Consider the following 15,242-nt stretch of genomic DNA (forward strand, 5'->3'; position numbering starts at 1 on the left):
TGTAAATTTAAATAAAGATTTCATGATCTATTCAGACTTAATCATTTATATAAGATATAGTTTTATTCAGCTATCACTGGAAAGCTTCTATCATTGTATGTTGAGGCCGAAATCTATCCCAATCAACGATAATGTAATGACTTGCAATGGCTTAGTTCTGAGGATGTCCAAATGTGTGCTGTTTTTCTAATTAGGGGGATGTCATTTTACATTTTTGTTTTCACTAAGCATTTTGTTTACATCTTTTAGTCATCCTACTTGTGATTTCCTAAATTAAGCAAGGGTCCAACATGGGCCAAAAATTGGGGCTGGAATGCAGGGTTGTGGTGCAAATGATTCAAGATGTGGCACTTTTCCCTTCATAAGGGCAAATCTAAAGCCCACAAAGGACTGGTTTAAACTAGGGATGTAAAGTGTTAACTGGTTACCTGCTAGGCATTACCTTCCTGCCGTGCTTACTGGAATAACCAGCTAACCAGTGTGCTGCTACAACCTGGCTGAGCCCACCATTTTAAACAGGCTGGAGCACCTGCTCCGGCTTCCTGCTTGAGGGGGGACGGGGAAGAAGTGTGAGCATGCATGCATCCCTGGGGCTGCTTCTTGCTTGAGGAAATGGGCCTGGGCCTGGGCCTGGGCCTGCTCCACAGAGCTGGAGCTGGGCAGCCAGTACATGTGGTGTGCTGGGGCCCAGGCTGTGCTGTGCTGCTTCCGACGGGCCCCTTCCCCAGCACCCTGCTACACCTGGCAGGCCTGGAGGCAGCCCTGGGCTCTGCCTGCCCAAGCCCTGGAGCCGCAGCCTGCAGACAAAGAGCTGGGCCAGACAGGGAAGAGACTCTCCTCCTCCCCCTCCCCCCCCAACTCTTCCCAGCACTGCTCTTGGGGGGCTCCAGAGTTGCTACCCTGCTGATGAGTGTGCACTTTCCTTTACTCCCCACTTCTTTGCCTCATTCCCCAACTAGCTATTTGTCTGCAGTCTCACCTTGGGTATGTCTACGCTACAAAGTTAGTTCGAACTAACTGACGTTAGTTCGAACTAACTTTAATAGGCGCTACACTAGCGCTCCGCTAGTTCGAATTTAATTCGAACTAGCGGAGCGCTTAGTTCGAACTAGGAAAACCTCATTTTATGAGGATTAAGCCTAGTTCGAACTAGCTAGTTCGAATTAAGGGGTGTGTAGCCCCTTAATTCGAACTAGTGGGAGGCTAGCCCTCCCCAGGTTTCCCTGGTGGCCACTCTGGCCAACACCAGGGAAACTCGTCTGCCCCCCTCCCGGCCCCAACCCTTTAAAGAGGCACGGGCTGGCTACGGTGCCCATGCCAGGTGCAAGCCTGCTAGCACCCAGCCAGCAGACCCTGCACCTGGCACGGATCGAGCCACCCACCTGATGCCCCCCAGCCCTCCCCCTCTTCCTGGGACCAGGCTGGCGGCTCCCGGGAGCTTGCCCGGGACCGCAAGAGGCAGGCACCCGCCTGGGCTAGTGCGGACATCGTGGACCTCGTCCACGACCTCCGCACTAGGCACAGGAAATTGGCTGGCTAGGGCAGGAGAGCTGCCAGCCTGGCCACCCAGGAGCAGGTGTGCATGAAAATCAAGGTGGTCCACTGAGACCCCCGACCCTGAGCCCTGAGCTTACAATGGCCGTCCTGGGTCAGACCAAAGGTCCATCCAGCCCAGTAGCCTGTCTACCGACAGCAGCTAACCCTAGGGACCCTGGAGAGGATGAACCGAAGACAGTGACCAAGCCATTTGTCTCGTGCCATCCCTTTCCAGCCTTCCACAAACCTTTGGCAGGGACACCACTCCTACCCCCTGGCTAATAGCACTCCATGGACCCAACCTCCATGACTTGATCTCACTTCCCTTTAAACTCTGTTCTAGTTCTAGCCTTCACAGCCTCCTGCAGCAAGGAGTTCCACAGGTTGACTCTTTGCTTTGTGAAGAACAACTTTCTGTTACTAGTTTGAAGTCTGCTACCCATTCCTTTCCTTTGGTGTCCTCTAGTCCTTCTTTATGGGAACTAATGAAGAACTTTTCTGTATACACCCTCTCCTGCTTTTAGAGACCTCATCCTGTCCCCCCTCCGTCTCCTCTTTTCTAAACTGAAAAGTCCCAGTCTCTTTAGCCTCTCTTCATATGGGACCTGTTCCCAACCCCTGATCATTTTAGTTGCCCTCCCCTCTCCCAGCCTCTCTCTTCCCCTTTCCCACCTCCTTTTCCCTGTCTCCCCCAGTTTTGTTCAATAAAGACAGATTCCATTTTTGAACACAATTGTCCTTTATTTTGTACATCAAGAAGAGGGGCTAGGGAAGGGTAAGTGGAAGGAGGTGAGGGAGGAATGGGGTACAAGCCCCCTATGGGGAGGACTGGGCTGGCTCTGAGGGCTTCTGGGGGTGGAAGCTCTCCTGCAGCCCCCCAATTGCCCCCTCTCCCCAGATGGCAGCCTGCAGCAAGTGCAGCCGGTCTGATGGCCGAGTGCTGTGATGTGCCCAGTGTGGGTACTCCGGGCACTCCAAGCCAGGACTGCTTTGCAAGCGGGACACCCCTGAGAACTGTCTGTCCGGGGTGGGGGTCGGGACCCTTTAAGCACAGCCCTCGGCTAACCTGAGACAGCATCTCCACGCTCTAAGTCCTCCTCTGATGCCCTGCCGGCACTGCTTATCAGCTATTGGCTACACGCTTCTTAAAAGTTAGGTGTTAACATATGCAAACAGTTTCTCTTTCTAGTCTGTTGAAATGCATGTTTGTTCCAGTTACTTTCTAATATAAATAATGCTAATTTATGAAATTTCTGTCCCGTGCAATACTTTGACTGTGTCTTGGGTATTTAAGGTGGCTATTTTGGGGTCCCTTTTCATCTGAGGCTGTCCGTGCTAATGCTCAGCTAAGAGCTGAGAGCAGTTTCTGTACTTTCTCATTACCATAGTCATTGACTAGCCTGGAAAAAGAGATTTTTGTGGTTTAAGATACAGGACTTGAATTCCTATTTTTCTGATTTAAATTACTTAATTTCTCTTCATTCAGTTCACTGTCAAGAAGGCTATGGAGCTTGGACACATGGCTGCAGTACCTCTGTAGCTGGTTAATGCTACATTGAACGATGTCTGATTTCCCCTTACCCCAGTATTTTCTGAAAGATACAGAGTAATTGTTTCATACAAAGTATCGTCAGAAAAGATTATTTAGTCTGCCAGTCTGACCCTAGACATTTTCCAAGATTACTCAGTACTCATTCTGTTTTTGGTAACATCTAAAGTGACTGTGCTTTTGCCATAAACAACATTTTTCAAATTGTTTTGCTTGTTTTAAAAATGCATACACTTGGCAATCAGTATGCTCATTGGACTCTTGCTGCTTGATATTTTCAAGATTGCACTGGCTGCTGGCCCTACTTCCGGGGATTATAGAATAGTTGAGTAACTGATAAGAATTCATGAGATTATTCAACTATTCAGTTAACTGATGTTTAACATCCCTGGTGCATGGTCATAATCTTTCTTTTTTTAAAAAATGTGACTGCACAATCATTGTTTGGAACTTATTTAGTTACGGTTTGGGTTATTTTAAAACTTGAAAACAAAGATATTTTGCCTTTGTCCAACTGTCAACTCAGCAGAGGCTTTTCAATGTTGCTTATGAACATTTTTTGTTTTTTTTTCTCTTTACCAACCTAATGGTTAGCTGAAGTTCCCATATAAATAGGACTGGTTGAGAGAATCTGAAGTATAAATGTTTACCAAGAAATTATATTTTAAAGCAAATACAAAAATTGCAAGATATTTGTGTTCTTCTACCAACATCCTGTGTGGAAGAAGCAATTCAGCAGGAACTCCTGTTGACACCATTTGTGCGGCTTTCCTCCCTGTCTGAGCCATTACTTAGGTTGTTCCAAACTGAACAGCTTCTCTTTTCAGACAGGTAGCATGTTCAGTTAAATGCACAAACAGTGGGGAATAAGCCCTGTGACACTGATTGACAAGACACCTTCTGGCCGATTTGCTTTGAGAAGCTTTGAAGATGCAATGTATTTAAGTGGTAAAGTAAAAAATAGGTGCCCCCTTCAGCAGATCTAGTGCCTATGAAGTGAAGAAAAAGAAAGGAGACTCTTGCCACCTAGGAATAGGCACCAAACTGGCAAAAACAAGGTCGTGTCATGGATGGATGAATGCAAGTTCTGGATGGGATCATTCTAAACCTAGAAGAAAAAGTTCTTCCCTCAGATGCATGCAAGTCCCTTTCAAATAAATGGTGGATGTGCATGCATCTGAGCATAAAACTTTTCCCAGCGTGAGGACTGAAACCTCATAAGCCTATTTGCCATGTGATATTGAGTGTTTCATCTTTAGTTCACATGATTCCTATGCACAACAAGTTAACAGTTATCAGAAATTGTCTGTGTCAAGTGCCTGGTTTGGTAGGTTTTATTAAATTAATCGATAGTTTCAATCAAATTACAGTCCAGCAGCATTCAGGGGCACACAGTGTTGTGTTAATTAGCACCATGGTGGCAGTCACAGCAGGGAGGTGACGGATTAAATGGGCATAAAGGCTGGTCTTTCTGTTTACCCATAATAGTGATCCCTTCAGAATATGGTTGAGGCATGCAAGAGTAGGATGGGGAAGCTTGCACTGCCACTGTCCATGCTGTACTTGTTCTGGATGATTAGAGGACTTCAGTTTACAGTGCTGTCAATCCAGCACTCTTTTCTCCTGCTGTTCTAAAGAAAGAAAAACTTAAGTCCGCTGCCATGGAAAGCCAATTTTTTGGCCCTCTTGAATAAAGAGAGAGGGCTGCCTATAAGAATTTAAATGAGGTATCCACACTAGTTAAGCATATGCAGAAAGGACTGACACACAGTTCCAATAAAGAAATGGGTTCCACTGCCCAGCGGAATTCAGGCTGACCTGAAAAAAAAAAAAATCCAATAACAACAAACATGTTTTGGGTAATAGAGCTTCATAGGGTCATTTTGAGAACTACAGTGGAAAGGAAATTATGAAAGGAAGATTCTAGTACAGGCAGTCCCCGAGTTACGCGGATCCGACTTATGTCGGATCCGCACTTACGAACGGGGCTTTCTCGCCCTGGAGTTCGCAGGCAGCGGGACCGCCCAGAGCACAGCGGTCCCGCCACCTCGACCTCCGGGGCGAGAAAAGCTGCTCCGGGTGCCTCTTGTCTGCTGGGGACCTCTGGTCTGCTGGGAACACCCGGAGCAAAGCCGCAGCGGTGGCGGAGTCCCGCGCCGCCGCTGCGGCTTTGCTCCCCATGTCCCTGGTCTGCTGGGGGGGGGGGCGCAGCTAGTGTGCCCCCTCCCCCCAGCAGACCAGGCTTTTGTTGTGGACCCTGGGGTAGAGCAGCTGGGGTGCTGCCGGGTTGGTCCTGCAGGGACTACCTGGCAGCCCAGCTGTTCTGTCCCAGGCTCGAGATTCAGCCGCTGTTGAAACTGATCAGTGGCTGATTCCAGGAAGCTGGGGGCAGAGCAATTCTGCCTCCAGCTTCCTGTAGTCAGCCCCTGGTCAGTTTCGGCAGCAGCGGCTGAATCTTGAGCCAGTTCCGACTTACATACAAATTCAACTTAAGAACAAACCTATAGACCCTATCTTGTACGTAACCCGGGGACTGCCTGTATTCTCACGTGAAGCTGGAAGCTAGAATTCAGTGTCTCCAACTGTGCTATTCATTTATGTCTATACAAAATAACTGTACAATTACAAAATTGCCAACTGTTGCGTACAGCAAACTTTTTAATACAGTACAACTTAACAAACATTTTCCAATTTTTAAATGACTTTTACACTTAATATTAAAATAATTCCATTTTCAGCCCTTTAATCTAGGAGTTTGTTGAGAAAAGCTATCATTAATTACTTAATGTTTGTAAAGTGCTTTGAATGTGAAAATTGCTAAGTGCACATTATTGTTTTAAAAGAGACAAGGCTTCCAGATTTGGTAGAGTGGGATTGTAAAATAAATATGGGGTCAGATGACTTGTTCATTACTAATTACCAGTGACTTGTTCAGTCATTACTAATTGTCCAACGCTGCACTCTTGTACTCATGTCAGTAGCCCCTACTTATTAGAGTAATTCACGGAAATAGAGCTATTGCTTGAATGCCAGAGTACAGGCAACTCATTTGGGTATGGGTATCAAAGATCAGGTAACATACTGGGATTTCTATTCATTTTGTTAAAGTTCAAATGATAAATATGCCTTATATAATTCCCTCAAAATTATGCAGTTTATAATTTTAACAGGTAAAAAACTGAATACTTTACATTTAGTTTGACAATTAACATTGAATTTTCAGCAATGAATAATACATTCCCTCTAGATGCAGTTTTAGATACATTCCTTTGTTTTGTCTCTGTTGTGAAAACATTCTCTATATGAAGATGATGGCAGGACAACCAATTTTAAAAACGGGTCATTTTCTGCATATTTTTATCCAGGTTGGAACAGCTGGCTGTTGTCTACAGTGGCATTGATTCACACTGTTAACATTTTATCTAGTGGATTTCAGTGAAATGAGAGCTGAGTACAGTGAACTCCAGACCTCTGAGTAGTATCAGAAGCTCTTATTGTGCCTATGTAATCTTTTAATAGACATACTTGCCCGAACGATTTTTTCCTTCAAAGCTAGAATTAGATTGCAGACTTTGTCATTTAAATTGCCTATATCTTTGTGGTATTTGCTATTGCAAAGAATGATCTGTTGACCAGTATTGGATAATTTAGAAGCTGTTTAACCAAATAATGTACTTGTCTGTATAGAATCTACAGAACTATGAATACAAAAAACAAACAAACAAAAATGGGAGGAAAGACCTGCCCTTCATGGTGGTTTTGGAGACAGAGAAGAATTTCTGGATTTTTAGGGTTTTATGCAGGACTTTACAAATGCTTTGTTGAGCCCACGCTAGGAATTCTCACAACACAACACAACACAACACAACACACACACTAAGAAGTAGGGACAGTGATTTTAAACACATGGTTCACACATCTTTGCTTTTCTATAGAATGCAGAATTATAAAATATTCTCATCCCAGTTTATCCTGTTTTGATGGGATAATAAAACCTTCTCATCAAGGTTTGTATTTGTTTAACAGATATTGTTGAGATTCTGCTCAACATGAATCACTGTGTTTTGTGTAGAACTTGAATAATATTTCATGATTTGGTAAAATAAAGACTGTGAAAGAAACAACTGTGAACATGCTGCTTAAAAAGATGTAATCTTTTCTAAAGACCTTTCCATAAGAGCCAAGTTAACTAACACACACCGACATCATTCATAGTACCTTCAATGACTGCACTCTTTTGCCTGCAATAATTTTGTATTTTCAGGAATATTTACTATTGGTTTAAGTTTTGCAAAGGTTCCTTGCTTTTATCAGCAAGTATTGCTCATGATAGCCAGTTGTGAAAACAGGCTCTTTTCTGGCCAGGCCTCGTGCGCATAGCCTTCCTAGCCCAAGTTTACCTTCCCCTCAAACCAAAAATCCTGCACTATGTGAGTTAAAATCAGTAAAAACCAGGAGTAAGACACCAGGCAGGTAAAGGTTTTACAAAGTTTGCGCCACTCTAGGGCCATCTCACCCCCTCCCCTTCCCCCTCAGCCTGTCACTAGGCAGACTGAATCTGTCAAGCCTATCACAACTAGGCGTGGGAAAGCTCTTGCTCTCTCTATAAAACAACTTTCCCTCCTGCATGCAGTTGAGGGTTCCCGAACATTTGGAAGACAGAACACGAGCCAGGTTCTGAGGGCTGATCACCCGAGGACCCCCTCCCGCTCACCGAATCTACCGAATCTTTTGCAGAGCGTAACGAATAACGAATATGCTGTTGTCTCTGTTGTCTCTTGTATGTCTGATAAATGTGAGTATTTCTGTGTAAAGTTAGTTAAAGGTTTGATAAATAATAGTGTTAAGAGTAAGTTAGTTAGAAGTTTGTTAAATAGTATAGTTAGGAGTTTAAATAGATGTTAAACCTCATAAGTGAAATTAATGTAAATATAACTGATAAAAATCCCTGGGCTGTTATTGATAATTACTTAGACTTAGAGAAACCCCAGGGCATTTTCCTCTATTGTATTGCAGTTTGTTTGTTGTTACTGTTAATAGTTATCTGGCGCCCACGCATGTAAAAAGTTGATAAATAAAAAGTTATAGTTAAAAGCATTTCAATAAAAGTTAAAAATACTCAATACAAGGCTGCCTATTTCTGCACCTCTCTGGGGCTGGCCACATTCTCGAACCTTCCATTTTACCTCCAACACCAGTGTTATTCATTTCTTTTTCTTTGAATGGGGAAACATTCCAAGGTGTTTTGTTTCATTACGTTAATATTGGCAACTCAAAAGGATTGTAGGCTGTGCAGGGGTTTACCAACTCGGGGTCATGGCTTGTAAGGGCAAGCTGCTAGATGGCCACAAGACACTTTGTTTACCTGAGCCTCCACTGGTACAGGCAATCGCAGCTCCCATTGACCACAGATACCTGTCCCTGGCCACTGGGAACTGCAGGAAGCATTGCAGACCGAGACACCCCCAGTTTTCCCCATGAGAGCTCCAGCCGAGGAGCATCCACAGGGATGCCAGACCACAGATAGTGCCAGACTATCGAACCCTGGACCACAGAGGTCGAACCTGTATAATGAATACACTCAACTTCACTTAGCAAGTAAAACATACAAATATGTTTGCCATGAGAATTGTGTATAAGTTGTGTTCAGTATGAGAGAAACTTTGTTCTTTTTCTCATTAAGCATTTTTCTCTTACCTATTTTAGAAGAAAAATATGATCAGAGGTAGGGATGTAAAAATGCAGTTAAAAATGTAACCATGTAGCTTCTATAAATCACAGTGGTTACACCCACTGTGGGCTCTGCTGTATAAAGCTTATTTAAGTTTTATACTGCAGAGCCTGCAGCGAAGCCTCCCAGAAGCAAGACTGGCAGGGACTGCCTCCGACAGGAATTGCTCCAGTGGGCCCCCTGGGGCTGGAGCCGTCTCCTGCATGGGTTGGGTGGAGAGCTGCTCCAGCCTCTTCCTTTTACTTCCCTAATTGGAGGTTGTATATGCTTCAGTTGGCAATAGGCTGCTACTTGAGTTAGTGTTTAGGTTGTACTTGCAGTCACAACCTCAGCACAATATAAGTCTGTGGTGGGCAACATGTGACTCCTGGGCATGCCATCACTGGGGCTCCACGTGTGGTCCAATGATACCTTGGCTCTGGGAAGGAGGGGGAGGAATGGGGACAGAGCGTGAATCAGGAAATTCGTGGCCTTATGGAAGTGCTGGGAGGAAGGGGAAGGAGAAGATAAGTCCAGGGCTACAGTGCATGAGAGGTGCATGCAGATGGGATGGGGTGGGAAGTAGACTGAGAAACTATGGGGCCACAGGTGGAACCCCCAGTAGGCCACAGACTGCTGCAGCCCACTGATGTAAAGGAAGGCTACTCATGCCACCGACCCACTATTCGTGGTTGCCCATCCCTGGTATTGGTCCTTGTCAGTTGGCTAGCATTATGCTTTCTTTGACCTTAGACAGTATACACGGTATCATCTATGACAGGGCTAGCCTTAAAGCAATTAGCAAAAACACAAGGAAACTTTATTTGCAATCTCACAAAATAGTTTGAAAGTGGTATTGTAAACCATGTTCATCAAGGCAGCAGACTGAATGAAGATTCTTTAGTAAACAGGGTGTTCAAAATATTAATAGCTGGAAGTGTACCTGAAGCCTAAAGTTGCTAGTGACAATAGTAATTATTGGCAGAATAGTAGCATACTTACTTGTAAAAAGCTTTGAAATGATGCAAAACTCTGGTCTTTCAAATTTCTATCTTGTAGCATTTTATCAGGAGTTATCTCCTGAATGTGAATATATTTCAGTCCTAAGTCACTGCACCTGTTGCTAAGAGGTATTTATTCCAATCATTCACCCAAAGCACAGTGCGTTATTGCTTGACATTTTATAGCACTGGGGAAAAAAAAGCTGTCTTTTCAAAATCATTTGTTCAGAGAGGAGAAAATGGAGCAAAACAGTTCATTTTACCCTAAGCACTGCTATTTGGCAGTGTTCACATTTGCACGGCACAAAGCTGCAATATTGATTTTTCACTCACAAGACCTCCCACTACTTCTTTCTTCGATTGTCAGGGTTGCAAGATGGATTGAATTACACTTTGCTTGTTGAAATGCTTTTTTTTTTTTTGTTGATAAAAAATATAAATGAAGCTTGGAATAAAGATCACATCAGCTTTGTTACAGGACTTCAAACTTTTTTGCTTACTGCTTTCTTTATGGTAGTAGTGATATAAAAATTCCACAGAGGGATCTCCTGGTCTAATGCACTGCTTTACTGCCTTCTGTCTCTGCAAAACAGCATCCTATAACATAATCTGAGGAGTGTCCTCTATTGCCCGAGGAATGACCTAATGTTAGCTTGTCTAATATTTTGAAATGTTAGCCCAAATATAGAGCAATGCATGTAGGAAGTAGGAGAGAAAATCTAGGTCAGTATACAGTTGGTGAAATCCATTGGCACTTTCCTTAGATATATGATTTGCAGCAAGCTAATGTCAGTACTTGCAGGATTCACCATAGTTGCTATCATAAGTATAAATGAGGTAACCATCTGTATTCCTCATAGATAATGCATCCCTGTAACATGGAAGAGTCTGATCTGATTCTGGAAACTCAGACTTACTGTGCTTTTGGCCACGCTCTTCCAGCTACTTTAACTTCCCTCAAAAAGCAAGATGTTTCCCAGCCATCTAAGGCTCCTCTACAAACAGTTAGGAGGAGGCCACAGGAAAAATCTCAGCAGAGATGGAATTAAGTAACTCCTCCTTTCATGCTGGATTATTTCAATTTCAGAGTCACAGAATGCAGGAATGGCAACTGTTGGCAGCACTATTGCTAGTTCTGGCATGGCTGAGGTAACAGTAGTTAGTTTGGAGGAGTTAGTTTGGAGGGATGTACAATCCTGGCTAATGAGTTAACTGGTTAAACGTTACATCTGCCTAGAGTATAACTGGTTAACTGACAAAAGTGGGGAGCCCAGGTTGGGGACAACTCCAGCCCACCTGGTGCTGGGGCTGATGCGGGCTCTGTCCGCTCCCAGCCTTTGATGGCTCTCAGCTCCCAGCCCGAGCAGTTCCTGCCTGCAGGGTGCCCAGGCTCCCTGTGGACAGGGGCTGCTCTGCAGACAAGAATAGCCCCTGTCCACAGTGGTCAGCCCCCTGCCCCCCATTTACTACTTAATCAGAACCGGTAGGCATTACCCATTTAGGGTGATGCTTACCAGTTAATTGAGTAACCCATTAAACCTTTCACATCCTTAGTTGCTATATGCATCTGGGGGGATCCCTTTCTTCTGCCCATTCTGCATCCTCAGGGGATGCAGAATGTGGTAATTATTAGGGATGTCAACATGATTAACTGATAAGATTGGTCTTATTGGTTAATCTTATTGACTACATGTATCTCCCCTGCCCCGTGCTGCCTTTGTATCTCATCATCCCCTGCCAGCACTGCTACCTCGGATAGAGAGGCATCAGTGTGGAGGTTGGGGGGAGGGCCGCAGTGTGGAGTGCCAGGAAGGAGCCGGTCCACAAGGGGAACCAGTTTAAAAACCAGCTCCCCTTGAGGAGACTGGCTGCTTGTCACTCCATGCTGCTGCCTCTGATACAGAGGCAGTAGCACAGGATGGCAACAGTCCCTGTCTGTGGAGGGTCCGAACTCTCCATGTACAGAGACCGCTGCGGGGGAGGGGTGGAGGAGGTTCACCTGCTGCGGTGCAGAATCAGACATGGGTACAATTGCAGTGTGGGATGCATTGTGCTGGCCGCTGCTTGGTCAAGTGGGAGTTTAGTTCCATTCTTTCACAAATCAGGAAGTGCAGTCAATTAGGCAATACCTATCATTGTCACTATGCCCTAATGCAGAAGTGGGCAATAATTTTGAAGGGGGGAGGGGCTTCAAAAGTTTTCAAAGTGGCCTCGGACAGAAAGGGTGGAGCCTTTAGAAACAAGTGAAAGGGCTTGTGCCTCCCCTGTGACTCCTAGGCTACTCAGCAGGGCCAGGAGCTGTGAGCCCTTTCAATTGCTTCTATTTAAAGAGCTCGTGCTTTAGCAGCCACATATGTAAAAACAGTAGCTTTTCAGTGCAAAGGGCTGAAAACTTCACTTTGTAACTTTTTTTTAAATTAAAGGTCAGAATTTGTAGCATACAGAAAAAACCACCAGGCGATTTTGAAATTCTGAAAACGTTTCTTCACTCTGATTTTCTCTTATTCCCGGCAATACCTAATTATTTATCTTGCATACTGCTTGGAAAAGGCAGACCAATTGCACCAATTCAATATGCATTTAATTTCTCTGGGAAATATACAGATATCTTAAAGAAGTTTTGCAATTAAGGTAATATGATGAGAATTCCAAAAGCTACATTCTGTTAACATGATAAAAAAAAAATCTGTAATGGTTTGTGCAGGCGCGCTGACATGGATGGAGCAAGGGGAGGGGTCATTGTTCTGGGTCCTGGTAATTGTAGAGGAGGAGCAACAACGGCCAGAGCCCCAGGTGCTCTAAATTCCCATTAGAGTGCCATGTGGCATGGTCCACGGAGCTCTGAAGGCTGCTGAGTGAGGGAGGGCTGGAGCAATGAGTTCAGGGTGTCGCTGAGGACAGTCTGCTCCAGCCCCGCCTCGACTGTCGGAGGCCTAATCCCTTCCACAAGAATGGAGCCGCTTCTCCCTTCCCTCATGCACTTTGCCCAGAGGCTCCGCAAGTCTGTTGCGCTCCCGCCGCCCTCCCAAGGTTGCATTGCTTTCCTCTTCTTGAGCATGGGATAGAAACTGTAACATCCATATATATGCCAGAGAATATTTTTCTTTTGCCATTTTTCTCATTGTTTTAATTTGATTCCTTTTTTTTTTTAAAGGTTTCAGCCGAGCAGCATTACCATTTGGTTTGGTTAGGAGGGAACTGTCTTGTGAGGGCTACTCCATTGACCTTCGGTGTCCAGGAAGTGATGTCATTATGATAGAGAGTGCTAATTATGGACGGACAGATGACAAGATTTGTGATGCTGACCCTTTCCAGATGGAAAATACAGAATGCTTCCTCCCAGATGCCTACAAAATTATGACACAAAGGTAAAATACATTTACTGTGTTCCAAGGCTAAGAAGTGTATTACAGAAAAAGTGTACCACACAATTAATTTAGGCATGTATATATACTGATTTGCATTTCGTCTAATGGAAAAATTATTCAATATCCTTAATACTTTTTGCCTAATAATACTACAAAGAAATTAAAGCCAGCTACTAGCACGTGACTTCTTTTCTTTCCATCTTTTTTTTTTTTTTTTTTTTTTGCTGTCCTCTCCCCCCCCCTCCAGAATAATGAGAGCTGGTTGTTTTTTTTAAACCAGGGAAAACTGAGAAAGCAGGAAGGTGATGACAAGGAGAGTGAAACATTTCACTTTTTAAAAGTGTCACTGTATCCTCATCTTTCAGGAGGTCAAACTGTGCTCAAAAAGTATTCAAATGGCTGCTGCACGTTAAAGCAATGCCTGTGTAAGTTAAATGCTTGCTATCAATACGATCAATAACTAACCCTCTGCTCACCTTCAATACATCTCAAACTAAAATCACTGTACACTCAGGTCAGTTATTTGGATAGGATGTAGCTATTGTCCTCGTAGAGGATAAAACAACTATGTCTTGCTCAGCAGTTGTTGCTATCATTCCAGTGTTTCAGCAAGCAACTTGTTACTTTCAGGGTATGAGATGTAGCAACAATAAAAAGGGACTTACTGTACAAAAGCATCAGAGAGAGTGCATCTGCACTGAAGTTTTACACAAATTCTCCTGCTGTAGTCTAATACTTGTGCAGATCAGCCAGTGCACACAACTGTCGAAGTGCTACTGTAAATTGGTCATGGGCGTTTTTACTGCTCTGAGACTGGATTGAGACCACCAGGAAAAACTGCTTTTTAAGTGCTCAGGTGATATCTACATATGATTAACATTATCATTTTTATTATATAAAATGCAAAAAATCATGTCTAGTCAAATAATCATATTTTAAAAGACAAATGAGTAAGAATTGGTTAGGATTGATATGATTTTCCCCACTTAAAAAATAACACCCTCAGTTTTCTGGAAGGGGGAACAACCAGAAAAAGGTGGAGAGAATCTAGAAACCTGCACCCTTGTGATTTGATGAAGTCACGTGCATAGTATATAATGCTTTATATTATTATATGATAAAAGGCATGTTTTCTGTAAGTTATGCCTACAAATATAGTCATCGAATCTCCAGTCTACTTATTCATCACTTTCTTATCTTCCTTTCTACACGAGTACACATTTATCAATTTATTTTGTATTTCAGTACATAGCCTATTTTGAAGCTTTTCCACAGCTTTTTTCCCATTCTTTTCAAACCTTTTGATATAACTAACTGTAACAACAGCCTATAGATATAGAATTACAGTAGAAATCTGGATCTTCAATTTGAAATGCTAAAAGAATATTAAGGAATTTAGGATTATGTTTCAACTGATGGCTTTTTTTGTATTTGTGGTCAGTAGTGGAAAGATTCCATAGCTAATCATGGCCAAGTTAATAGAAAGATCCAAGAAGTTCTCTGAATCAGTTTGAATTCTTTTGTTGTGGTTCTAGTTCATAGTCAAATAGATCAACCCAGATTTCCATTGAAACTGTAGCAGCAGTGTCATCAGCCTGAGTCTTCATCTGTCACGTCCCTTCTAAACCACTTTTAACTGCTTTGTAATTGTAGTGCTTCTCTGCAGAGTTCCTTGTTGTGTAAAATATGTGTTGTTCTTTGATCAAAGTCCTCTTTATGCTCAATGCAATTTTCAGGATTATGGCAGTTGGATGCAAATATAAATACACAGTCTTCCTGAAAGTTTCATTTAAGTGTCACCGAGAAGTAAGCAGATCAGTCCTCCTTTTTCAGTCAATGCATCACAAACCTTTTGGTGGTTGCAGACATATTTTTGAACTTTCACAGTCTCAGAACTAGGTTAGGTTTTGATTTGTATCTCAACTGGAAAAAATAATGTGTGTCATGCATCAGAGGTTTAGGTTCTTTGCATCTGAGAAGTTTTAATCTTTTTTCAGTTGTTAAAACTTGTCGTTTAGCTAAGCAAATGAACAAGAACACATGTTACGTTTTTCTTTACTTGGCTGAAATTTCTAGAT

The 15,242-nt window shown here is 43.3% G+C and overlaps 1 protein-coding gene across 15 annotated transcripts in view; it reads left to right on the forward strand.

Moving 5' to 3' along the window:
- Nucleotides 1–15,242, forward strand: part of ADGRL2 (adhesion G protein-coupled receptor L2) — a 532,296-nt gene that overhangs the window by 421,451 nt on the left and 95,603 nt on the right. For all 15 annotated transcript variants that reach the window (XR_012905938.1, XM_075936335.1, XM_075936334.1 and 12 more), the window contains one exon: nt 12,951–13,164. Coding sequence is in view for 14 of the 15 variants with exons in the window: in XM_075936335.1 (XP_075792450.1) it covers nt 12,951–13,164 (214 nt within the window). In the remaining variant the exon portion in view is untranslated. The remainder of the gene's footprint in view (nt 1–12,950; nt 13,165–15,242) is intronic.

The sequence above is a fragment of the Pelodiscus sinensis genome, chromosome 9, assembly GCF_049634645.1.
Source record: "Pelodiscus sinensis isolate JC-2024 chromosome 9, ASM4963464v1, whole genome shotgun sequence".
In the NCBI taxonomy this organism is placed as follows: Eukaryota; Metazoa; Chordata; order Testudines; family Trionychidae; genus Pelodiscus; species Pelodiscus sinensis.